The following is a 25,157-nucleotide window of genomic DNA, read 5'->3' on the forward strand; positions in this document are numbered from 1 at the left end:
TATCCCTTTTTCTCGAAATGAAATGGGAAGAAATGCGTTGTCTGAAAGATATAAAATCGATATGAGACCTGGCGTTCCTAGCTGACATAACTATGCATCTGAATAATTTAAATCTGTCATTGCAGGGCAAAGGGCAGCTAATCGTTGACGTGCACGACCAGATCAAAGCGTTCATGGAAAAGTTACGTTTATTTGAGAGGCAGATGAGTAATGGAAATTTAACGTTCTTCAATCGTCTTGCTTCTTTAAAACTACCTGAAGGCACTACTTCCGGCGATTACCAAGCAAAGTTATAACAGCTCATCACGTCGTTTGAAACACGATTCCGAGACCTCACTAGTTTGGAAATGGAACTTAAGGTGTTCAGCACTCCTTTTTCAGTTTCCCCCGATGACTTGTCACCGTCACTTCAATTGGAGATTATTGATTTGCAAAATTCAACTTTGCTGAAAGAGAGGTACTAGAATACGTTGGATTTGTCACGATGGTATCGTTCACTACAGCAAAAAACATTTCCCAAGCTTGCTACAGTCTGGAACCACGCGACCGCTACGGTCGCAGGTTCGAATCCTGCCTCGGGCATGGATGTGTGTGATGTCCTTAGGTTAGTTAGGTTTAAGTAGTTCTAAGTTCTAGGGGACTGATGACCTCTGAAGTTAAGTCCCATAGTGTTCAGAGCCATTTGAACCATTTCCCAAGCTTCATAACAATGCCGCTCAGATCATGTGCATGTTTGGATCTACGTATTGTTGCGAGCAGCTTTTCTCAGCAATGAAAAGAGTAAAATGTAAGGAACGATCGTTTCTTCAGGATGCAACAATGAAGGCCATCTAATGAAAAGAAAATGTCAAGCTACAGAGGCCCGATAAATTCAGTATGCAATTTCTTGTAAAACAGTTGTTTCTTATTTATTTCCTGAAGATCGTATTTCCTGATGTAGCATGTCACCACGTCTTAGCATCTAAGAGTATGCGGTTGTCGATCTTGTAAGACGCAGCTGGCACATCAAAACGCTTGCCTTGCCGCCTGCCTCAGCCAGCTGTGCCACGTGCCGGCCCACTGGAATGGTCACAGCGAGCGACACGGCTCCCTGGAGCAGGGAGCGCTCCGCGGCTCACAACGGAGCCGACGAGCTGGAACAGCCTGCTTTACAGCACCTCCACGGCCTCGCTTTGCTGTCAGTTGGAGGAAATTTTCTTCCAAAATGTCGCCCAGTTAGTCTGTCGCCTGCAGTCGAAGGCTTCCCGCCTACTTGTTCCTTTCCAGCCACCGTGGCCAGTGTTTCTCCAGTTAACACACATGAGTTTATCTGGTGGACATGGTTGCCTGTGTAGCATTTTATACATAACTGTTTACTATTCCCCAAATGAAAATTCTGTAGATAAGTAAGTCAGATGTAGGACTTGCCAACATGTTTTGTAGTATTTACAGTGTGTTATGTCATGTGAACGAATTTTTTTTAAATTATTTAGTGCTAATTACTAATTATTCTTACAAGTTTCAAATAATTCAAAATGTAATTCACACTTTACTTCAATCCTGTAGGCGACATTTGTAAATAATTTCCGAACACCGGATTTTGGAAGATTCAGCCGCGACTCACTCGCGTTACGGAAGAAGCGTTTGTACCGAGCAATGAAATGTATATTCACCGATGTTATGTGGAGGAGGTTACAATTTAATTTCCATTATCCTCCGCCAATTATTTTGGGACGAGGTAGACCTTTTGCTTTCTCAATTACAGTGTCACGGTCAGAGAAGCTGACAGGGGCTGCGTCGTAATCCTGCACAGTTAGTCACAGCCCGCTGTGGTGTGGAGTCTGTCAGGCCTCGAAGCCGACACTGGCGAGACGTGCGTGCAGTGAGTGCGTGTAACGGCGCGCCGCTCAGCTACGGCTTCCGTGTCCAGACCTGCAGTCAGATTTTGCAGGGCGCCACAGAAGGGTGTCGCACCTTCTGAGTCGATCGCTGAAAAATCTTTCCCTTGGAGCTCTCTTGTTTGATGCGGAGGGAGTGCAGAGGTTTAGAGAGGTGACCACATTCGCAACTCCTGTCACAATGCGTCCTCCCGGCTCTTTTTCTGCATCCTTTAGTTACTGCGTTCGTGAAGAGTTACTCCCTGAAAAAGGCGCAAAATCTGCATTACGAAAATCTGCAGTTGGCCGGTGGCACATGCGCGGGCGTATCGAATTGGTCTGCTGGTTCTGTGATGCTGGCACCCTTTCTGCCTCCAGACGGCTGTCGCGCTGGACCTGTACCGTACGTTTTTGACAGTTCCGTCACTCTCTTAATAGTAACTGGTTCCAGAACAGAGGAGCGTTCCGTTCGGACAGCTAGGCCAACGAATTTAATTACCATCAATGTTCATGTCCACCGCAAGGTACAGCGACTGTCACAATGTATCTGTGAAAATATATCATTTTAGATGTTTCAAACAGGTAAATAAAGTCTAAACACAAAGCTTAACAATATTCAGGGCCAACATTTTAATCAGAGTAATTTGTTTTGCAGACAAATGACATATACAAATTAGATTGAAATCAGCCTGCTCTCTCGCAGGCGAATTGTTTGACGTACTGACTAGCCTCTAATTCGCATCGTGTAGCGTGTGCTTCACATACACACATTTACCAAAAGATGTGGGACATCCTGATTAAAAAAAATAGTCCGATCGTGCATATGTAACGTCAGTCCCGGATGACGCGTAAATATTTAAACGGAATGTCTCAGCGACAGAACATGCAATTGCACGTCTGCTGGGATAAAGTTGGACGTTTTCAGGTGTAAACCCATCCCTTAAAAGAACTGCCGTAGCGTTGTTTATTTCTGGATCGATAGTAATGACAGCTTGAAAGTCAGCGGATATACCTATACCTGTCATTGAGACTTGCTGCAAAAATAAAACATTACATGTATTAAATCATCTAGCGCACTAATTGTAACAGAGGTTGTTATCGAAGTTATGTTTAGTGTTAGTACATCGTGGGCTGCCATTAGATATATGTAGCGTGCTCTGACATAACTGCGAAATTGCTGCGAGAGCGGGTGAAAATATCTTTGTAATACTGGGACATTAAATGGCAGCCGGACGCTGGTGTCTGCGATCATCACCGACTTTGGAACTGTTGAGTACAACTGGAGCAGTAATCGCTAAACAGTATTACACATTTTATGCGGGAAGTGATGGTTCCGCTTTAGTTTCGGCCCCCTTTCGTGTGGCCGGTCTTTTCTCCGCCGCCGCCGCCGTGGTCGGACCGCCCCTACCGCTTGCTCCCGCCCCGCCGCTGCTTCTGCGCATGCGCGGCCCTCTGCCGGATTCGCTGCCCGCATTCTGCGTCGCTCCCCCACCTGCGAGTTTCCCCTCGGCGACTGCGCCGGCCGTTTGCGCGGGCTGTCTTGACGCCACCTGTTGCTGTTTGCACGTGAATAACAGTGTCGTAAGCGTTTCTGCCTTACAGACAAGACCGAATGTTTACACGGGCTTTCGTTACGTAGGGAGTAATGCAACATGTTACAGATACGTTGCTCTTTCCAGAAACAACTGTTTCTTTGGCGTCATTTTTATCGATGAAATTCGGATCTCGGAAATTCCTTTGTTATCTCGTGATCTGGCGTGCGCAGACGCGCACTTAAATGAAAAGAAGTGCTGTAAACTCATCGCTGTGAAACCGGGCTTGAAACGCATTTGGTCGGTACACACCTGTCTGAAGCGTATTTCACAATGCTCTTCAACTGCTTCCACTGATACCCGCGCTGTTGCTGCTGCAGAGGAAAGGAAAGCTGAAGCCTGTTTCTCGTCGCTCTTGCTAAGCACAATAATATTCCCAACTTATTTTCTATTTATGGTTACGGTCGTATTCGGTAACACTGTAACGGTCTTGGCATAGCTGATTCCCCGTTCTACCCTAAGAGATTCGAAAAGTTCGGGTCTATTTGTCACTTGCAAGTGTAAGATGCTGTCTTCACGACTCGTTTCTCAGATTAATGGCCCGAGGTAGTTTTTGAGTGAAGCACTTGGATCAGTTTCTCACGATTCCCTGGCCCTGCCGTCAGTCTCAGCCACCTATGTCGCCCACTGCAGAGGTGGCAGGTTAAAGGTTCCACCTAAAACTGTAACATGGCGAGGAAATGCACGCCAGATGATCTCCGGGTTTCTTACTTTCCATTCAGAGCTCTTAATAGACGAGTAGTTCAAAGATATTTCTAGCATCGCTACTGCAACAGGAAAAGGCCGGAACAGCTGTGGTACTCAAACTACCCTCCGCCACACACCAGAATGTATCTGTGAAATTATCATTTCAGACTTTCCGAATCCCTAAATTATTTCAGAAAGGCGTTATCTTGTGAATTTTGGAGCAGTTTTGACACAAAGCGGGATGCGTTACATTTTATCTTCATTTGCACTATAAATACGGTAGCAGATCTGGTGCAGTTATTGTTTACAAGTCTGAAGATAAAGATTTACAATATTCAGGACCAATATTTTAAATTGAGTTACCTGTTTTGCAGATAAATGGTATGTATAAATTACATTGAAAACGACCTCCTCTCTCGCAGGCGAATTCTTTGATGTACCGGCTAGCCTGGATTTCGCATCGTGTAGCGTGTGCTTCGCATAGTTCCGTACAAAATTTAATTTTTACACTTTTCTGTCGCACTGGACTGAGATTTACGTATTTCGTTATCAAAACAAATTTTAGCCATTTCTCAGATACCAACCACACACTTAGAAGCACTAGTTTAAATAAATGCGAACACGTTTCAAAATATATGACGTCTGTTTGGACAGCAGATGTCTGCCGTGAGTGCTATTGTGTTTGACGATGCGAAGAACACAGATGGAGTTCTGGGCTGTTCTCCGTCTACTGAAGCGTGCCATACCGTTCCAAAGTGCCGTAATAGCAGAGTGCAACAGGTGAATGGCGTTAGGCGCGATCCGAATTTTGGGGAGTCACCGTTTTTTCAGGACGCTCTAGCGCGGTCACCACTCGTTGTCAGGAAATCACTGCTGATTGCTGCATGTTGTAGAAGAGTTTGTCCAATTTAATTTTGTGTCGGGTTTTCAACTTTGAGAAACACGTAGTCTTTGTGAAAGAAATTAAAATCTGAGAAAAGTCGGAAAATTTTGAGGCTTTCGTTGTTAAATCGACATACTACAGGGCAGGAAGCACTAAATTTGGATTTAGGAGCCCAAAACATGTGATTATGGAATCGCTGAGAAAAGACCTGCCGCAGTTTCTTAGTAAGTGGTGTCATTCCACGTAGGGTGGCTCTGGATAGTTACTCCTACGTAACTTACTGTTTCCAGCAATTTGTGATCAGCAGCGTAATTGTACAGTAGTGGATTTCTTTTCCTGTGTATGCACAGTATATTACATTTATTTATGTTGAGGATCAACTGGCAGAGCCTGAAGTATTCATCAATGCCGTGGAGGTCACTCACCAAGTCAATACTGTCTCCTGGCGCCGCTGCTTCCTCACAGAGAATGTTGAGGAGCTTGCGTGTGTAACGCCGCCACATGAGGGCCACAGAAGCTCTTGTTCAGAATGCAGTCTGCCGCTTTGGTCACACATGCACGCACGGGGATGCCAAGTCTAATTGTGTCACAGCAGACAGGGGAATGAGTGTTCGAAGTGTGGTCTGCTTCCAAAGCGTCTACAGAGACGCAAAAGTGTAATTTGGGGAAACTGCCGTATACTTCCAGTGATGGCTGCATGTCCCACGTGATTGAGTGTAATTCCTTGAGAGATGGTAGGTTGTTCTGTAAGAGCAGCAAGTGAGGTGTTTGGGAGTCGAATGATTTTAGGTGGTTCTTCAATTCTCTTTATTTGAAGGTGAGCTGGCAAGAAGGCTGCAGATGGTGTGAGCATGATGTGGTGTGAGCACTGCTACCAATGTGACATTACAATTAAACACGAAAAGTACTTGTGCAATGCACACACGTAAGTGAATTCAGTGTGAGGTCGCAAGTGAAGATACATTCTAAGTGAACAGCTTATATGGCGGTAATATGAGAATGGTGCAGTTCGCAGTGATGTAATGTAGCAACATAAGACACTGCTAGCAAATAGTTTGCAGTAATTAGGTAATGTAGGAGACTGGTGGAAAGAACTAACATTAACGCACAACAACCGGTATTCTCGCATTTGTGTCTTGGAAGAGATTGGGTGTTTACATTTCGAAATACAGGCGGTTGTGAGAGACGTCGGCTGTATTCTTGTAAGCTGTTTGAATACTGTATATGGGACGAGAAACACAAGAGAGAGGGAGAGAGAAGTGAAGTTTATGAATGATGGAGTATTTTGCAATTGTTGCCGAGCTTTTGCAGAAATTGCTTGTGAAATGTTTTACAGAGTGAATTCTGAAAAGGAAGGTTTGTCACGTTGGTTTACAGATGTCTCCTGTTGTTGCAGTAGTTGTGGTGTTACTGGAGAAATTGTGTGGACTTCAAAAGGTAGAAATGAATAGAGAAAGCGATCTTTTTTTTTCAATTTTTTATTTTAATATCATGTAGAATGAAGTGCAGGATGCCATTTCCTCTAGTGGCGTGTATTAACTCTGTGTTAGCATCCTGACGATCTCCTGATGGTTGTACCGCCTGGCGATGTCCAGGGGGGTGTTCCCACTATTAGTCCTCACCCCCCTGTCGGCTCCGGCCTGCAGCAACGCAGCCGCCGCTTCTGCGTGGCCCCACCGTGCCGCCAAGTGCAGCGGCGTCAGCCCCCCCTGATTCCTGGCGTTGGGGTCGGACGCCGCAGAGAGCAGCAGCCGCACCACAGCCGCGTGGCCTCTCCATGCAGCCCAGTGCAGGGCGGTCCCCCCGGCCCCGCCCCTCGCCCCCACGTCCGCCCCAGCCGCGAGCAACGCCCGCACCTCCTCCACCGCCCCCTCCTTAGCCGCCTCTCTCAGCCTCCTGCCTCGCTCTTCATCAGAAAGGTTCCTGCACAAAACATCGACACACTTAGTCTCTACTATCGAGACACACACACCAAATGAAAGAAACTGTCACAGCCGCAAAACTGCCAACAATTCGGAATACACTTCTTCCGAGCGACAAGTCACAAATCTAGAAACCTCGCTTCTGCGATACGGGTTAACCAGCGTATTACAGACAGATCCACAGCACTAGCCCATAATCAAAAACTTCAGCCATCTCCCATTAAAAATAGGTGCACTCCATCCCGTAACAAATACATTTGGCACATTCCCTCATAGTTCACTCCACAGATCCGCCTCCTTTCACCTCGGCATGCAGTTGCTACCCAATCCTTCATCTACATTCAAATAGACCCCTAAAACTACCTTCTCTGGGTACCAATTCCTTCAGTCACTTAGGAAGAAAACACTAGAAACTAAACGTATCTGTAAGTACTGAAATACAATTTCCTCACCAGACAGCTAAGTGATTCAGACCAGTAACATGGAAATTTCCTGACATACCGACAAAAGATATAAAAGTCACTCCTTCGTACACAATAAGTTGGTCGACATATTTCAAATACAGGCACCAGGTCGACTCTCCCTGACACACACACACACACACACACACACACACACACACACACACACACACACACACACACACACAAACTACCTGCTGCATAATAATCATCACATGTGCTCATATAATCATGCATGCAACAAGAGATACATCCACTGGAACATTCATTTCCATCTACTTACAAACTTTGCAACCCACCATATGGTCTGTGGCAGGCGGCATCCTGCACAACTACTATATTCAGTCATGTTAACTTTGTGCAACTTTTTGCATTTTCTGAAAATTCTGGACACAAAATAAGTTACACACCACTACAGAAGGCGTAAAACTTTACATTTATACTTAAAAAGTTCTAAGTAAACTTAAAGTGTACACCAGCTACGCTGCTTCCGAGTAAAATTTCTCTTTCAGTAGTAGTACAAACACTTAAGCCGTAACTTTAGACCAGTCTCAAAAAAGTACTGTATTTCCTGTATCTAATGCAATGCATAAATTAGATCATGCCAGAAAGAAATCAGGTGCCTGTAAGAAATACAAACAGAGTGTTGATTCATTATCGCATGTTCACTTACAAATATCAAAATACTTGTATAGATCTGGCATTGCTGAACTTTAACCAATGTCGCGGGAACCTCTCCCCACAGTTGAAGGCTAATCCCAAGCGAGAGAGCCAGTAAGAAGCTCCAAAGACAAGTGAAATACCAACTAGAAACTACAGACGTAATAAAACTGCTGCATTCAGTACAAAATAATCAATGTAGGTGGAGCAGCAACCATATGAAACAATAGTAGTAACTGGTACATATAAAAAAGTTCTCAACTGACTGCAGTCATCTGCTTTTTCCGTTCCGCTCCCAAGTAGAGCGAGGGAGAAACGACTGCCTGTATGCCTCTGTACGAGCGACAACGCCTCTCACCCTATCTTCACACGCCTTGTCTCAAGTGTACACTGCCGGAACTAGAACTGTTCTGCAGTCAGCCTCGAAAGACGGTTCTCTAAATTTTCTCAACAGAGTTCCTCGAAAAGAACGTCGGCTCCCCTCCAGTGATTCCGATTTGAGTTCCTGAAGATTCTGCGCAATACCTCTGCGTCACTCTAAACTACCAGTAGCAAATCTAGCAGCTCAGCTGTCAATCCTATAGCTGTCTTCCTTTAATTCTACCTGTTGCCAATACCAAACACTCGAGCAGTACTCGAGAATAGGTCGCACCAGCGGCCTACATGCAGCCTCATCTACAGGCCAACCACTCTTTCTTGAAATTCTCCCAACAAACTAAAGTCTACCTCCCGCCTTCCCTACCGCAGTCCTCTCAACCTCGTTCCATTTCGTATCACTTTGCGAACTCTCGCTCAGACATTTAAGCGACGCCTCTGTGTCTAGCGGAACACCTCAACACTACGTGTCCGTTTTTCTTACTCACCTGCATCAACTTACAGATGGCTGCCATTCGTCACACAAACTAGAAATTTTGACCAACTCGCCTTGTGTCCTCCTACACTCACTCACGACGACATCTTACTGTACACTAGGGGACAATCAGCAAACAGCCGCAAATACCTGTCCACCAGACCATTTATGTATACAGACAGCAACAGCGGTCCCACCACCCTTTTCTGGAGCACTCCTGCCTCTGGCGAACACTCGCCACTGAGGACAACATACTGGGTTCTGTCACTCAAGAGCTGAGGTCCACTCACATACATGGGAACCTATTCCACACGTTTCCATCTTCTTCAACAGTCGACAGTAATCCACCGTGTGAAATGCTCTGTGGACATGTACGAATATGTTATTCAGAGATGATCGACAAGCGCACCACATCACAGGAAAATCTGCACAATGCAAAGAATTGCGATCTTTGGGGTAAAAATGGCTCAGTCACCTCTGTTGCAATCACGGATTGTATTAAAGAGTCGGCACAGAGAGAACTGGGGGCTAATGTTGCCAGTCTCAAAAAGAAAGGATTGTAGTTTACACACAAGTCAGCCTTGCCGCTATTGGACGCATCAGAAAGGCGACCGAAAATAAACCACGCGGTTTGCCAGAGCCGCCAAGAAAGTGCACTACGAAATTTGGAGTATAAATCCATCATTGCAAGCAGTTTATCAAAATAGGTAATTTGATCAACCATAGAGACTTTTGTATGGCTAAAAACTAGTGCCGACATTACACAAATTAGTTGTTGCCGTAAAAACAAAAAAAAAATTACTCGTGTCACAAGAATGGTTGCGCTTCAATCCACCCAATCAAGGGGAACTTTTACCTCTTAGAGGAAACACAATGGAAGACCAAGTCTTCAGTTGTCCGGTATAATTGCACCACATTTCGTTTATAATCGCTTTGGAATATATCCATCCATTTAGGAGGGAATTGTAGATGAAAATGCCTTTAGATGAACAGGTATTCGGTACTGATGTATATTCGTAATTTATGTAGCAACCTTGGCTTTTGATTTCTGTTCCTGTGTTGATGTAATTTACTCCACAATGTTGTGTTTCGGGAGGTGGCTATCGTCTGCTGTCTCGCAGTGGTGCCACCTCATTTACCTAAAAATGAACGCTGCCCGGATGGGTCTGCACAGTGCGTCGCCATCGATTTAAGGCGCGCGCCGCGGAAACGCCGGCACGGCATTTCGGAACCGAGGCATATAGGAAAAGCAGGCAGGCCATTCCAGCCCCAAGCGAGTAAAAAAACTCGCAGACGCCCTCGCGCGCCTTGACGTCACGGAGAGGAGAGGAGAGGAGAGGAGAGGAGAGGAGGCTGCAGCGCCGAGCATTCAGTTTTGAGACAGCCACGAGCAAGGCTCGCTGTGAGTGTGCCGTGGCACATTGCATCAATGGTGCTCGGACGACGACGGACGTTACGTATCACGTGTTTCCCAAGGATGAGCACTTGCGACGTGAATGGATGGTTCGATGCAAACGCAAGGACAAAGTGAATGCGGAAACTCCACGTGTGTGGTCAGGTCACTATCGGCCAGAAGATTGTGAACGGGATTTGAGAAATGAGCTTCTGGGGTTACCTTCAAGAAAGAAGTTATTACCAGCAGCAATCCCCTGCATAAACATTCCGAACTGGCGTGGACAAGAAATTGTGGAAAGCGGCGATGCAAACGAAAGGGTAAGACGTCTGCACATACATAACACTTTCAATAATTGAAACTGAAAAATTACCGTAATACAAACGAATTCACATAAATGCGATGCCTTTTGACGCATTACTATATTGCTTTACGGGAGTGAATGACTCGCTATATTGTACAGGCAATAAATAATGTTGCTCAAGTGTATTTCCTTTTCCTCCTGGATATAATAGCTACATTTGTCTTAGAAATAGCCGTTTTTTTAAGTATTCTCGATATGTTGAGTATTTTAAAGCTAGTATATAGTTAAAATGACAAAATCATCATATTTCGCGTAATTTGTTTACATTTACTTCTGTAACAATAGCTGATGCTGACCAGTTGACTTGGCAGCGTAGTGGTGTGGTTTCTGACTCCCATGTTGGAGGTTATGGGTTCGTATACCTGTATTTCCTCTTACATTGTATATTTACATTTTATCAAACTGGGCTATTGCAGCCGCTTATGCCACTCATATTTAATCGCTTTCGTCAATTGATCTGATTTTTAGTGAGAAATTAATGCAGTTGCATAGTAATTTTTAGGAGTAGTAGGCCTACTCGGTAAATAATTTTACGAATAATAAAATTAAAATTAAATTTATGCTTTAGAGATCCGGAAGACGTGCACAATGCTGTGGAGTAAGAAGTTTGCAAAAGCTGTCTCTGACAGCTTTAGAAACTGTGCCGCCGAAAGAAAGAAAGTCGACCGAACCGCATGTACAGACTGCGTTCATGAACCCACTGAAGTAGTGAATAAGAATTTGGGAATTAAGGAACTGAGGGCCGAGACTGAACTTTTAAAAAAACTGAATGCACAGAAAGAAGCGGCACTAAAAAATGTGATGCAGCCTTACGAAGTAAAACGAACTATCTCCGACGTGTTCTTTCGTCGAAGCGAGCAGAAAAGTCATCTGGCGTGAAAGCAAAAGTCGTATTGCACAAAAGTGTAAATAGTGTATTGTCAAAGTGTTTTACACCGGCACAAATAAGATGTCTATTAAATGAAAATAAAAGGGCAAAGTGGAATTCGGAGGACATTGCCCATTCATTAACTTTAAGAGCTCTGTCACCTAAAGCATACACTTATTTGCGAAAGCGAGAAATTCCTTTGCCTTGCAGGGCAACCCTTCAGAAACGGACGAAGGAATTTAAATGCAGAGCGGGTATTCTTTAAGATATCCTGTGTTCATTGAATGAGGGGTCAGGCAGACGAGTGTCTCTCGCACCCCGCATTTACATTAATGCCACCCTTACCATCTGACACTCCACTGGGAACTCCTGAGGACGTGATTTTGAACGTGGCTCAAAATTTTGTCTTTCTGCGCTGCAGTGCATGGCAAACGATTCTGAAAATGTGCGCTCGCTTCATCAGGTAGAATACTAACGGTATTGAATTACCAATGTATGATTTGGCACGATACGAAATTATACTGTGGGACCTTACTTCTTCCACGGGGTGATTAAATGGAAATACGTATGCACATATTCTTACTAACATCGAGCCTATTCTTCTGGAGGTAGTTCCGTGGACAAGCGACAGTGTATGTGGATCGAACACGACCACTGCCCAGACTCTTCGCCTGCTCCAAAGCGACCAATGAATGGAAAGTTTCCTGGCCGTTGTATGGGACGGAATGCTGCAGTACAAAGGCCAGCCAGGTGCCCTGATATGACTCAAATGGATTTCTTTCTACGGGGAGCACTGAAAGATAGAGTCTGTCATGAACCCCAGGTATGTCAGATGATACGCGCCAGACCACACGACAACGTATCATCCAATGTAGCTTGTCCAGTACATCTCTCTCGCTCAAACAGCGATTCCAAATGTGTCTAGCAGTCGATGGTGTGCTATTTGATCATATTGTTCATTAAAATGTGAAACCACACTTCACTAAGGAAAGTATTTAGTTTGTGGATGACAAGGCATCAGTTGTTTTGAATAAATGTTTAGCTTATTTAAAATCTATTCCGTCTACGTACAATTTCGAGTAGTTTCTGATTTCTAATTGACAGCAGGTCTTTTGCGCTGTAGAACCACCCGGGTGCTTCCAGGCAGAGACAGGCTGAGCTGACAGAAGGTCATGGGATAGCGATATCTACACATACAGATGGCAGCAGTATCGCGTATACAAGGTATAAAAGGGCGGCGGGTTGGCGCCGCTGTCACCTGTACTGAGGTGGCTCCTGGGAAAGGCTTTCCGACGTCTTGATGGCCGCACGACGGGTTTTAACAGACCTCGATTGCGGAATGATAGAGCTTGCCTATGACTTGATATTTTTAAAATGTACAGTATCCAATGTATCGATATTTAGTAAAATACCGTTATCTGCTCCCCATGTATCGAGGAAAGTATGGATATATCAGCGCCAAATCATCAACGTGCCTGCCTATAAAAATATGGGCTGCACGTTGTAAGTACACTCCCGGTTTTAGAGCTGTACGTTGGAGTATTGATTTATTATTGGATACTCTGTACATCAACAAGCTATCCCCCTCAGAGCAAGAACTGAAAGGAAAACGACGGATGTCCACGCCTCCCGACAACCACCGTGCAAGCTGCGGTAACTGCATGTAAGTGGCACACTGAAAGGTGTCTCGTGGGTCCATCGTTCGGTTTCGTCACGTATCGGATTTGTCCGCAACACTTCACGTCGACTTCCCTGCTTTTTCATTTCTGCAAACGCCAGCGACCCTGCAGCTGTAGCGCCAAAACTGTGAGGTGAATCTGAAAGTTTGCCATTTCTGTTGGTAGCGCTGGGCGCCGATTACGCCAGCAGTTCCCCGAGTCCACTGCAGCGACCAGTTTTGTCGTTTAGATTTTTGTTCATTTTCAACGTCTGTTTTTGAAGAATGTCGATGTGAAGAAAGAGCACACTAGTTCCGATAAAAATTGTGTAACGCAACAGTTGTCCTGTTTCTTCACATTTGAAATCGTCTTATTCCATTCAAACCGCCCCTCCCCCCGGGGCAATGGGTGTCACATATACTTGCCTCACATAATCAAAATTACACACTGGACCTGATGAAAGTTCAAAAAGCGACAACACTCCTTTACACAGTGAAAGGAAAATTGTGCCTCAGTACAAATTCAAAAAAGCAACTTCAATATTTTCCGGAAACTGTGAAAAAAATCTAAATTAGAGAGACTGTCTTTAGTTGCCGTGGCGAGAAGACTTATTTCTAGTGATGCAGAATGTTGTCTGAATAATACACCACTGGCCATTAAAATTGCTAAACCACGAAGATGAAGTGCTACAGACGCGACATTTAACCGACAGGAAGAAGATGCTGTGACATGCAAATGATTAGCTTTTCAGAGCATTGACACAAGGTTGGCGCCGGTGGAGACACCTACAACGTGCCGACATGAGGAAAGTTTCCAACCTATTTCTCGTACACAAACAGCAGTAGACTGGCGTTGCCTGGTGAAACGTTGTTGTGATGCCTCGTCTAAGGAGGAGAAATGCGTACCATCACGTTTTCAACTTTGATAAAGGTCGGATTGCAGCCTATCGCGATTGCGGTTTATCGTATCGCGACATTGCTGGTCGCGTTGGTCGAGATCCATTGACTGTTAGCAGAATATGGAATCGGTGGGTTCAGGAGGGTAATACGGAACGCCGTGCTGGATCCCAACGGCCTCTTATCACTAGCAGTCGAGGTGACAGCCATCTTATCCGCATGGCTGTAAGGGATCGTGCAGCCACGTCTCGATCCCTGCGTCAACAGATGGGGACGTTTGCAAGAGAACGACCATCTGCACGAACAGTTCGACGACGTTTCCAGCAGCACGGACTATCAGCTCGCAGACATGGCTGCTGTTACCCTTGACGCTGCATCACAAAATGGCTCTGAGCACTATGGGACTTAACTTCTGAGGTCATCAGTCGCCTAGAACTTACAACTAAGTATACCTAACTAACCTAAGGACATCACACACATCCATGCCTGAGGCAGGATTCGAACCTGCGACCGTAGCAGTCGCTCGGCTCCAGACTGTAGCGCCTAGAACCGCACGGCCACCGCGGCCGGCGTGTTTGCATCCCAAACATTTCCCCACTTCTTACCTTTCCAAGTCTTGCATGTCATCTTGGCGTTCTATTTTTTTCTGCTTTGTTTCACATTCTCTACGGAGCATACGGATTTTGATATCAGCATGTGCTGCATTATTAATACTATTATCCTGGACACTAAGTATGCAATTCGACACTGTCGATGATGTTTTCAGTGTGCATGTAGCACATGTAGGTGTTTGTTATCTTATATGTAGCGTTTTTAAAATTTTTTTACTTGTAGGTATGTACTTCCTGTGCTAAATTACGCGTTATTACCCGCATGATTTGTATGCACGAAAATTGAAAAATTTCTGTTTGTTGCCTGCCCCTGATATAATTTCAACACTAATTCTCTGTCTTCCATGACTGCGAGTGGAAATGGGTGTGCTTCTGTTGCCTGCCTGAGGTGCAGGAAGGTTTTAAATGTTCACTGGATTCCAAAGTCGATCAAATCTGCAGCTGATTATCTTGGTCAATCAAAGCAGAAAGTACTTGAATCTCTATACAGGAGGGAATCAACATCTACATCTACGTGTTTACTCTGCAATTCACACTGAAGTGCCTGGCAGAGGGTTCGATGAACCTGTTTCATACCATTTCTCTACCATTCCACTCTCAAAATGGCGCGTAGGAAAAAGGAACACCTCAATCTTTCCATTGGAGCTCTGATTTCTCTTATTTTATTATGTTGATCATTTCGCCCTACATAGGTGGATGTCAACAAAATATTTTCCATCGGAAGAGAAAGCTGCAAATTGAAATTTCGTAAACAGATCTCGTCGCAAAGAAAACCGTCTGTTTCATTGACTGCCACACCAACTCGCGTATCATATCAGTGACACTCTCACCCATATTGCGCGATAACACGAAACGAACTGCCCTTCTTTGCACTTTTTAGCTGTCCTCCGCCAATCGTACCTGGTAAGGATCCCACAGCGTGCAGCAATATTCCAGCAGAGGAGGTACAAGTGTAATGTAGGCTCTCTTTGGTAGGTTTGTCGCATCTTCTAAGTTTCTGCCAACAAAGTGCAGTCTGTTTCGCCTTTCCCACAATATTATCTATGTGGTCATTCCAATTTAAGTTGCTCGTAATTGTAATTCCTAGGTATTTAGTCGAATTGACAGCCCTTCAATTTGTGCGATTTATCGTACACCCAAAATTTAGCGGATTTCTCTTAGTACCTATGTCGATGACCTCGCACTTTTCTTTGTTTGGTGCCAACTGCCACTTCCCGCATCATAAATAAATTCTCTAGATCATTTTGTAACTGGAATTGATCGTCTGATGATTTTACTAGACGGTAAATTACAGCGTCATCTGCAAACAATCTAAGGGGGCAGCTCAGATTATCACCTAGATCATTTATGTAAATCAGGAACAGCGGAGGGCCTATGACACTACCTTGCGGAACGCCGTATATGACTTCTATTCTACTCGATGATTTGCCGTCTATCAGAATGAACTGTGACATCTCTGCGAGGAAATCAAGAATCCAGTCACACAACAGAGACGATACTTCATACGTATCAAATTTGATTAATACTGGATGTATACATGGACAAGGAAAAAAATTCCCGGATTTTTCCCGGATTTCCCGCTTAAAAATACACTTTCTCCCTCGTGAAAACACTTTCTGTCTTAAGTGACAGTATATTTTTCCCTCAGAAGTGCAAAACTTATCAATCCTTTGAATGGTTATGGTTTTGGACATGGGTGTAGAATTTCCCGGCACTTTAGAAAACGAAACTCAGGGAAAAAGTCACATTTTGGAAATATCTTTGATGTGCAGCAACATGTACGTTGCGTATTTTCGTATTACGACAGCACACATTGGAATTCCACCAAACACCGCATGTTACTTTCCGAATCACTGAAATCGAGATTGCGATGCGCTTTTGTGAGCCAGCCACGGCTCATGTCACGTGATCTCGCCAGCTCATGACAGCGAGTATTCAGGGCATAGGGCGCGTGATGTAGTCAGCCAATAGCAACACCCCTGTTAAGCAGCGGTAACACACGAGTTAACGGCTTACATTAACATACATAGTGTTGCTACAAGAAAAGCAAAGCTTCCACATATAATATTGCGTCACAAAGGTTAATAAGCTGCAAGAGAAGCTAATCTTTCGATATAATGTTGATTTTTTGCGCGTGTTACACTTTAAGACACATCACACAAATGTGGCAGTAAAATTTTTAATAATGACATAAATGTCTGATCTTCAGGGTTCGAAATTCTTCTACATGGTTTGTCATTAAAGAGTTGATTTTTAAATGGAGTCAAACACTCTGTGATTTAAGAATTTCATGGTACATCCTCGCGCATAGTCCAACTTACGTTAAAGGATATTTACTTTGAAAGTAACGCTTGTCAAACCAGCATTAGCAATATTTTTCCACGACCTGCTGGAAACAGGTTGGTTCCAGCAGCTGCCGGAGAGCGCCAGGTAAGAGCCGCCCCGCGCTTGCGCAGCTAACATGACGTAGGAAGCCCGTATGTACGTACGTGTAAAACATTGAAAGATCTTACATTACGTTGTAAAACCAGTAAGACGTCACAGGGTACTCCAAGAGATCAGAATTTCGTGAACCATACTAAAATGTGCACATTTAAACTGCAACTTAAAGCGCACATTCGTATGTCCAGATTCAGATGTAAATTTTCTTGGAGTACCAGTGCTGCATTATCTCATGTTTGGTTCATTATTATGGAATAATGCCATACGTGCTAGAAGTTGAAAACTTGCACTTGAAATGCAGCGACCAGTTGAAACTAGCCAGTACTGTGGAATTAAAAATTTCGTTTCAAATACATTGGATGCCTCTGCAGAAAAGGTTAATAAAGGCCAAATTTCTTTAGCAAACAGACAAAAATAACTTCATTGTTCTGCAAGGCGATTGGTGCTTGATGTCAGAAACGTGGAAACAAAATAAAATCTGAAACTAATAATGTATATCAGCCTTCAGTAATTATGTGAATGTATTTTAATTCACTTGATACCTCCCGGCCAAAGATATCCGTTTTGCTTTCATGTGACGCGAGAGTAAACGAAGGAGAAACAGCAAAATCACTGAACGTCAACACGGGCCACGTGGTGACTGCCCACTGTAGTTCAGACTTCTCTGCGCATCAGCCTCGCATCTACGATATTTGCGAACCGGTCAACACCAAAAAAATCGAATTTTCAAAAGTACCCTAAGGCATCTTGTAAAACACATCATTCTGAAAAATTTGAAACAAAAACATACGTGTTCGAGAAAATATAAGACATGTTATTTGGTCTTAAGTGTGCCAAAGTGCAGTGCCACGCCTCTTCATACAGCATTCTCCTATCGCACGTCACTGTATTTCACTCTGTGGAATTGAAACGGGTATATTTTGTAAGCGATGACATTAAACTATATTCAGGACTGTGGAAATATTAATGTCCTGTGGTGCCTCTCCTGCTCCCAGTCAGCCAGTTTGACAGCCTGCCCATCTTTATTTTTAAAAAAACGAGCCATTAATAGCGGATGGGATTATTTGTAATCGGGAGAACAAGAACTCTTCAGAAAATTTGGACTCTTTATTGCCTAATAGCTAATAACTTCCTGTTTTGTGAGACAAAAGTAAAATATAGGAGGCATAAAACCAATATAGACAAGAGACAAGCAAGAAAGTACACATTTCAATACTTACCTCCTAGCATTTTTTCTCTCTAATCTTGCTACAGCTTTAAATGGCGTGCTTTTGCTTTCTGCACAAGAATCTATTACCTCACCAAAGTTCGCCAAACTTTTTGCTGCATGAAAAATCGAAATTTCGTTATCTAATACTGAAAAAGCTGTTAATACAAATTATACCCAAGATTGGTGTTTTCTGGATCTGATCACGTCTATTTTGTCGCTGGATGCTAAATAAAACAAAACAGGCCTTTCTAATATTGTAGCAAATTTTGTAACACACACACCAAATTAGCGAGACTGTTTTGACACAAATGGTCATTTTTAAAACACGATAGAATATAATTCACCAAGTACCAATATCAAATGCCTATTAGGCCTACAACAAGCAAAAAGCTTTATGTTAGGAAATAGAGTCACATTTTATTCATGCGCACCAGTTTCTCAAGCATGAGATCGGAAAGTAGTATTACGAAATTCTTATATAAATTAGGAATAGTCTCGTCCTTCCATAATTTGTGTGATGTCCCCGTTTATTCTGCTTCCTCGTTCTAACAATCTTGTCATCACCAATTCTGTGGACATTCCTGCTACTGTCAAAATTTGTTCGCCGATTAACTTCAGTAACCCTGCCAGAAACACCGGTTTAGTTACCCCGCGATTGTTCTGCCATTAGGCGTTGTTACAAATTCGTACAAAACGTTTTCTGCGTTACTTCCGAATCAGAACTTAAGCGGCTGCTAGCCGGGGACTGTACAACTGGACCTTACTAGTGTAGCAATCTGGGCAGAAAGTTTCTGTCAAAATTTCATTTTCTTGGATACAACGAGAAGATAATACGTAATCTTACCCACTTGTTATTCCTGCAGTCGTTTATTTCCGTTCTGGTAGGCTGAATCTATGGATTTCGCTACGAATTATAAGAAAGCTGATCATTCGAAAACCCAATCAACCACATAATCAGACAGCGACTGGCATTCATCCGTTCGGCTTTACTCCGCTCAGCTCGTACGGCCCCATCCCCTTTTGTCTGCAGAAAGATTATTTTCTAGATGCGATTAGGATTCTCCTGACAGAGACATCACGTACACTACGCACGCATTCAAAAATCAACTTACGATTCATTCAGAAATGATCTTAAAATGTTTTCAGAAACCAACAAGGATGCGTTTCAAAATCATATAAATGATTGATAGATCAACGTGCGCTGGATGCTAGGCGCTTTGTGAAACAAGTTTTTTTCCTTGAGAATATGAATTTGGCGCCCCCTTTTCCCGGTACCATCTAGCTGCTTGCTGCGACTGCTTGCACAGCGGAGAGCCACATTCCTGCAGCCAGAAGCAGGAGAATCTGCTTCTCAAACGTGACTGAACTGCGCATGCGCATGAGCTCGCTCGTAACTGCTAACACGAATGTAATGTAAACAGTTGTGACTTCACGGTCATCGGAGGGAATTTGTTGCTATGAAGTATTGCACAGCCTTCCCGAAGCCTTTGACACATTTCGCTGTTGGCAGACGCTTGCACGAGGACTCTGTGTCGTCGTCGTATGTGGCGCATTTCGTTTGCATTTTAAGTTATTTTGTTTTTTTTTTCTCTCGTTAAGTTTCATTGTTGCAGTATTATTCTGCAGTTGCGGGATACAGTAATATCATTTGTTAGAGTAACGGTTCTTGCCAGTCAAAATTACAAAAATTTAACTGAAAACTAAAACAATGAAAAATTCCCATAATTCTAAAAAATTCCCGGGTTTTTCCTGGTTTTCTCCCGGATGAAAAAGTTCCCGGGTTTTTCCCAGATCTCTCGGTTGTCCCGGGTCGTATACACCCTGTAGAAGATGAAAACGTGCCCTTGAAATGCAGCGAACAGTTGAAACTAGCCAATAGTGTGGAATTGAACACTGTTTCAAACAAACTGGCTGCCTCAGCGGAAAAGATCAATAAAAGCCGAATTACTTCAGCAAAGCGACAAAAGTAACTTCATTGTTCTGCAAGATAATTAATGCTTGACTGTCAGAGAGGTGGAAATTGTATTAAAATCTGGAACTAATGACATATTTTAATCTTCCATAATTGTGTGAACGTATTTTAATTAACTTGATATCTCCCAGCCACAGAAACCACTCTCTTTCATTTGACATGACAGCAGTGAACAAAGAGGAAACAGCAAAGTCACTAAATTGGAAAGGAAACAAAATAGACTTGTATGGAGCATATGTATCCGAGAGACAGAGGCAACAAATGATAGCTGGATGGAAACGTCACATCAATACTGACGTTGTGGGAGATATGTCGTACACCTGTAGGTGGACAGCGAATATAATCTGCTGTATCCCAGTAGCGGAAAACCTCATAGGATTCCGTGGACGACCTCTGGTAACGCCACATGGAACTTCAAAAAAGACAGGGGGGGGGGGGGGGGGGGCAGGCAGAGATTTCCTGTCTCCTTTGTAAAAGGGAATGCACGGAAAAAATTCGGGGCGATAGTTGAACAGAGACGAGAAGGAAATGTGATTGTAAGGCACAGCCTTGAGTGTGACAATGATACTGTGCTGGCTGGAGTATTCTCTTCTTGTTTGCCCCCAGTGTGCATGAGTAGCCGCAGTGCTCATAGCTCCTGCTTGACTGGATATCTCAGGGAGTCACACCCTGCTCTTTGGGGCCAGTCACCCATGGGTAGCGTCTTTTTTCGTAATCAGGAAAGCCCTCAGTCCTAGGTTTGAACCTCACCATCACTTGAATTTTGAATACGAATCATCAGCATTGGTGTCTGAAGACTTTTCCAGCATCAGGTGTCACCCTCTTTCAGCCAACAGCCTTTCCAAAGAGGGCGGAGGGGCCGACAGAGGTTCACGGCACTCTCTTTCCCTTGAGGTCTGAAACTGCTCCTAAATGAGGAAGAATTGGCAATGATCAACAACGTGAGGATACAGAAGGCAATGTAAACCACTGCTTAAAGATATATAACGTCCGTCAATGAGGCATGTGATTCAGTAAGTCTGTGCTGTACAGACTCTCCATTGGCAAGACTAGTCCCCCATTCAAACCTCCAGGCGAGGAGGCACAAGGGGGAGGTGACCATGGGAAAAAAGTTGAGTAATCAACAAAAGGATAACATTCTACGAGTCGTCATGTGGAAAGTAAGGAATTTGTATGTGGTTGAGAAGCTAGAAAATAAGAAAAGGGAAATGCTGAGGACGTATCTAGCTGTAGTGCGTGTCAGTGACGCGTAAAGGAAAGACAAGTAAAGGAAAGGAAAGGAAAGGAAAGGAAAGGATTTCTGGTCGTATGAGAATAGGGTAGTAGCGACAGCAGCAGATAACAGGAGTAGGATTCAGTATCAATAGAAAGGCAGGGCAGAAAGTGAGATACTGTGAACGGATGAGTATAGATGTTCTCGTGAGAATCGAAAGCAAACCAACAACATCCATAGTTCAGGTATACATGATGACGTCGCAAGTTGAAGGTGAAGAGAGAGAAAGTATGAGGATATTGAACAGGTAATTCGGTACATATGTGATAGTCATGGAGGGATTGAAACGCAACCGTAGGCGAAGGAGTAGAAGAAACGGTTACACGAGAATATGTACTTGATAATAGGAATAGGAGAGAAGTAAGGCTAGTTAAGTTCAATAGTAAATTTATCCTAGTAATAGCTGGTATAGTCTATTCAAGAATCTTGAGACAAGGGGGTATACTTGAGAAAGGACCGAAACATGGGAGGTTTAAAGTCAGATTTTTAAATCAGATACTGGACTGTAAAGCATACCCAGGAGTAGATTTAGACTCATAACAATTTAGCAATGATGAAGAGTAGGCTGAATTTTACGAGACTCGTCAGGAGCAATCGATGTACAAAGAAGTGGAATAGAGTAGTACTAAGGAAAGAAGAGATGAGATTTATGTTCTCTGAGGCTACAGATACTGCGATAATTAACAGCTCAATAGTTGGAAAGAAAAACGTAGGTACAAAGAAGCTAACTGCGAAGAAACCATGGGAAACATAAGAAATCCTTCAGTTGATCAATCAAAGACAGAAGTTCAAAAATATTCTGGAAAATCAGTAATTGAGAAGTATGTCACTTAAGGATGAAATGAATAGGAAGTGCAGAGAAGCTAACGTGAAATGGCTGCACGAAAAATGTGAAGAAATCAAAGAAGAAATGATTCTTGGGACGACTGACGCAGCATATAGAAAAGTCAAAGCAATCTTCCACGGAATTAAAAGCAAGCGTGGTAACATTAAGAGCACAATGGGAATTCCAGTGTTAAATACAGAGGCGAGATCGGATAGTTGGAAAGAGTACACTGAAGGCCTCTCTGATTGGAGCAACTTGTGTGATGGCGTGACAGAAGAAGAACCAGGAGTCGGTACGGAAAATATTGGTGGTTAGAATCAGATTTTAAAAGCGCTTTGGAAAATTTAAGATCAAAGAAGGCATAAGGTATAGACAACATTCAATCAGAAGTTCTAAAATCATTGGGAGAGGTGGCAAAAGGTCTATTCTCACTGGTGTGTAGAATGTATGAGTCTGGCAACATACAATCTGACTTTGAGAGAAATATAATCATCACGATTTGGGAGACTGCAAGAGCAGAGAAGTGTGAGAATTATCGCACAATCAGCTTAACAGCTGAAGCATCCACGTTTCTGACAAGGATAATACACAGGAGAATGAAAAGAAAATTGAAGTTCCGTGACGTTCATAGGATTTGTGGTCCTGGAGAAAGCGTTCGGCAATATCAAGTGGTTCAAGATGTTAGAAATTCTGACAAAAATACATGTACGCTATAGGAGAAGTCAAGTAATTTGCAATATGTACAAGAGGCAAGAAGGTAAAATAAGAGTGAAAGACCAAGAATGAAGTATTCGGATTAAAAAGGGTGTCGGACAGGGATGTAATCCTTCGCCCCTACTGTTCAGTCTATACATCGAAGAAGCGATGACGGAAATAATGGAAAGATTGAAGAGTGGAATTAAAATTCAGGGTGAAATGATATAAGATTTGCTGATGACCGATTCTCTCAGTGACAGTGAAGAAGAATTACAGGGTTTGCTGAATGGAATGAACAGTCTAATGAGTACAGAATATGGACTCAGAGTAAATCAGAGAAAGGCGAAATTGATAAGAAGCAGTAGAAGTGAAAACAGCGAGAGACTTAGCATCGTGACTGATGATCAGTAATTAGATCAAGTTAAGGTGTTACGCAACATGGGCAATAAAGAAACCAATGACGAACAAAGCAAGGACGACGTCTAATTCACACTAGCACTGCCAAAAAGGGAATCGTGCTTACCTGGCTTCTGCCGGTGGCTCACCGAGCATACTGCTGACTTCAATGACTTCTTGCGGGTACTCGAGCACAGCGTCCGCCCAGCCCCGCGTGGCCATCACCTGCAGGTGGTCCTTTATGAAGGCGACGGCAGCCCTGGTGGCGTCCGGGCACGAGTGCCTCACTGCCGTGACGGCCGTCGCCGCTGCGGTCTCGACGGCCAACTGCGAGATCAGCTGCCGCTCGCAGGCAGCCTTCAGGGCCGACAAGCCGTATTTGTCGGCCGCCGAGAGCAGCTGGGCGGCCGTGTCGGGCAGCTGGGGGGCCTGCAGGGTATACGTGTAGGCGACCAGGAGCCTCAGCACCGGGCCCTCCACGTCGTCGATGCTCACCTGGCCGCAGCTGGCCTCCAGCATGTCGTGCGCGAACATCGCTGCGAACACGGGGCTCGCGGCCGCCAACACGGCCCTGTGAGCCGCCACCCTCGTCTCGCCCGCCACCAGCGTCACCAGGGCGCCGTCACCCCCGTCTACCAGGGCGGCCAGGGCCTCGGTTGTGGTGTTCTGAACCTCCGTAACTGCCGACATGGTGGGTGGTCCTGAAACACAGTGCCACTGAGCAGCCCTCACACTGCACCCTCAATACTTGTACGAGGCGCATGCAGACCTGTACGAAACAACAGCTGTGAAAGTGTTGTCCACCCTGAATCAATTGCAACGTCACCAGTTTCCTTCAAATGACAAGGGCCCGTACTGCTTCGCGATCACCTAAGGTTTGTAACTACCACTGCGGTGCTATGATAGACTGCTTTCACCTTCTAAAAATGTTATCGTTCTCAGTCAAAAGATGGTTTATTTATGTCATAGCAAAAAAATTGGCAAAGCAACAAACGTGTTTCAGCCATAAAGTTACACGACTTATATTTAAATCCAAGTTGGTGGCACCTGTAACTAGGAAAAATTTTCTTCCTCCTTATCTCAAGTTCCTCAGATCCGTGACACCTGATCAGAAGCAATGTACATGTAATGCAGAAATCAGTTTCCTCGGTGAATGTCTCAGGGTAGGCACGATTAAACTTGACCGGCCACCTTGACCGAGTGGTTCTAGGCGCTTCAATCCGGAACCACGCGCCTGCTACGGTCACAGGTTCAAATCCTGCCTCGGGCATGGGTGTGTGTGATGTCGTTAGGTTAGTTAGGTTTAAGTAGTTCTAGGTTCTATTGGACTGATGACCTCCGATGTTAAGTCCCATAGAGGTCAGAGCCATTTGAGCGGTTTTGAACCACTAGTCTAAATTCATTGGTATGTTTAACTCTTCTTTGAACAGATTGATACCTGCGTCTTCTTTCTTCAGAAAAAGATGCAGCGCACACCTCCGTGGTAAAGAATGCTGCATAATACAATCATAAATCATGTCGCCATTTTATCCGAATTTTGCGAGCTATGGTGTACCCAGGTATTTCCAGGTTGAGCAGTTTAGGAATGAAACTCGTTGCCTCCATTTCCAGAACGTGTGTTGTGGAACTTTCGCACAAATA

At 44.1% G+C, this 25,157-nt stretch overlaps 1 protein-coding gene across 3 annotated transcripts in view; it reads right to left on the minus strand.

The window, feature by feature from the left end:
• Positions 1 to 25,157, minus strand: part of LOC126439759 (protein roadkill-like) — a 327,044-nt gene that overhangs the window by 253,697 nt on the left and 48,190 nt on the right. The window contains exons 2-3 of one of the 3 annotated variants that reach the window (XM_050090584.1): positions 23,644 to 24,217; positions 6,518 to 6,941 (exon numbers count right to left, since the gene is read on the minus strand). The exons of the other annotated variants lie outside the window; for them this stretch is intronic. Of the exons in view, the coding sequence (XP_049946541.1) occupies positions 6,554 to 6,941; positions 23,644 to 24,206 (951 nt within the window). The 5' untranslated portion in view covers positions 24,207 to 24,217 and the 3' untranslated portion in view covers positions 6,518 to 6,553. Of the gene's footprint in view, positions 1 to 6,517; positions 6,942 to 23,643; positions 24,218 to 25,157 lie in introns of those variants that run through there. 3 annotated transcript variants of the gene reach the window in all.

The sequence above is a fragment of the Schistocerca serialis genome, unplaced genomic scaffold (genome assembly GCF_023864345.2).
Source record: "Schistocerca serialis cubense isolate TAMUIC-IGC-003099 unplaced genomic scaffold, iqSchSeri2.2 HiC_scaffold_1343, whole genome shotgun sequence".
In the NCBI taxonomy this organism is placed as follows: Eukaryota; Metazoa; Arthropoda; class Insecta; order Orthoptera; family Acrididae; genus Schistocerca; species Schistocerca serialis.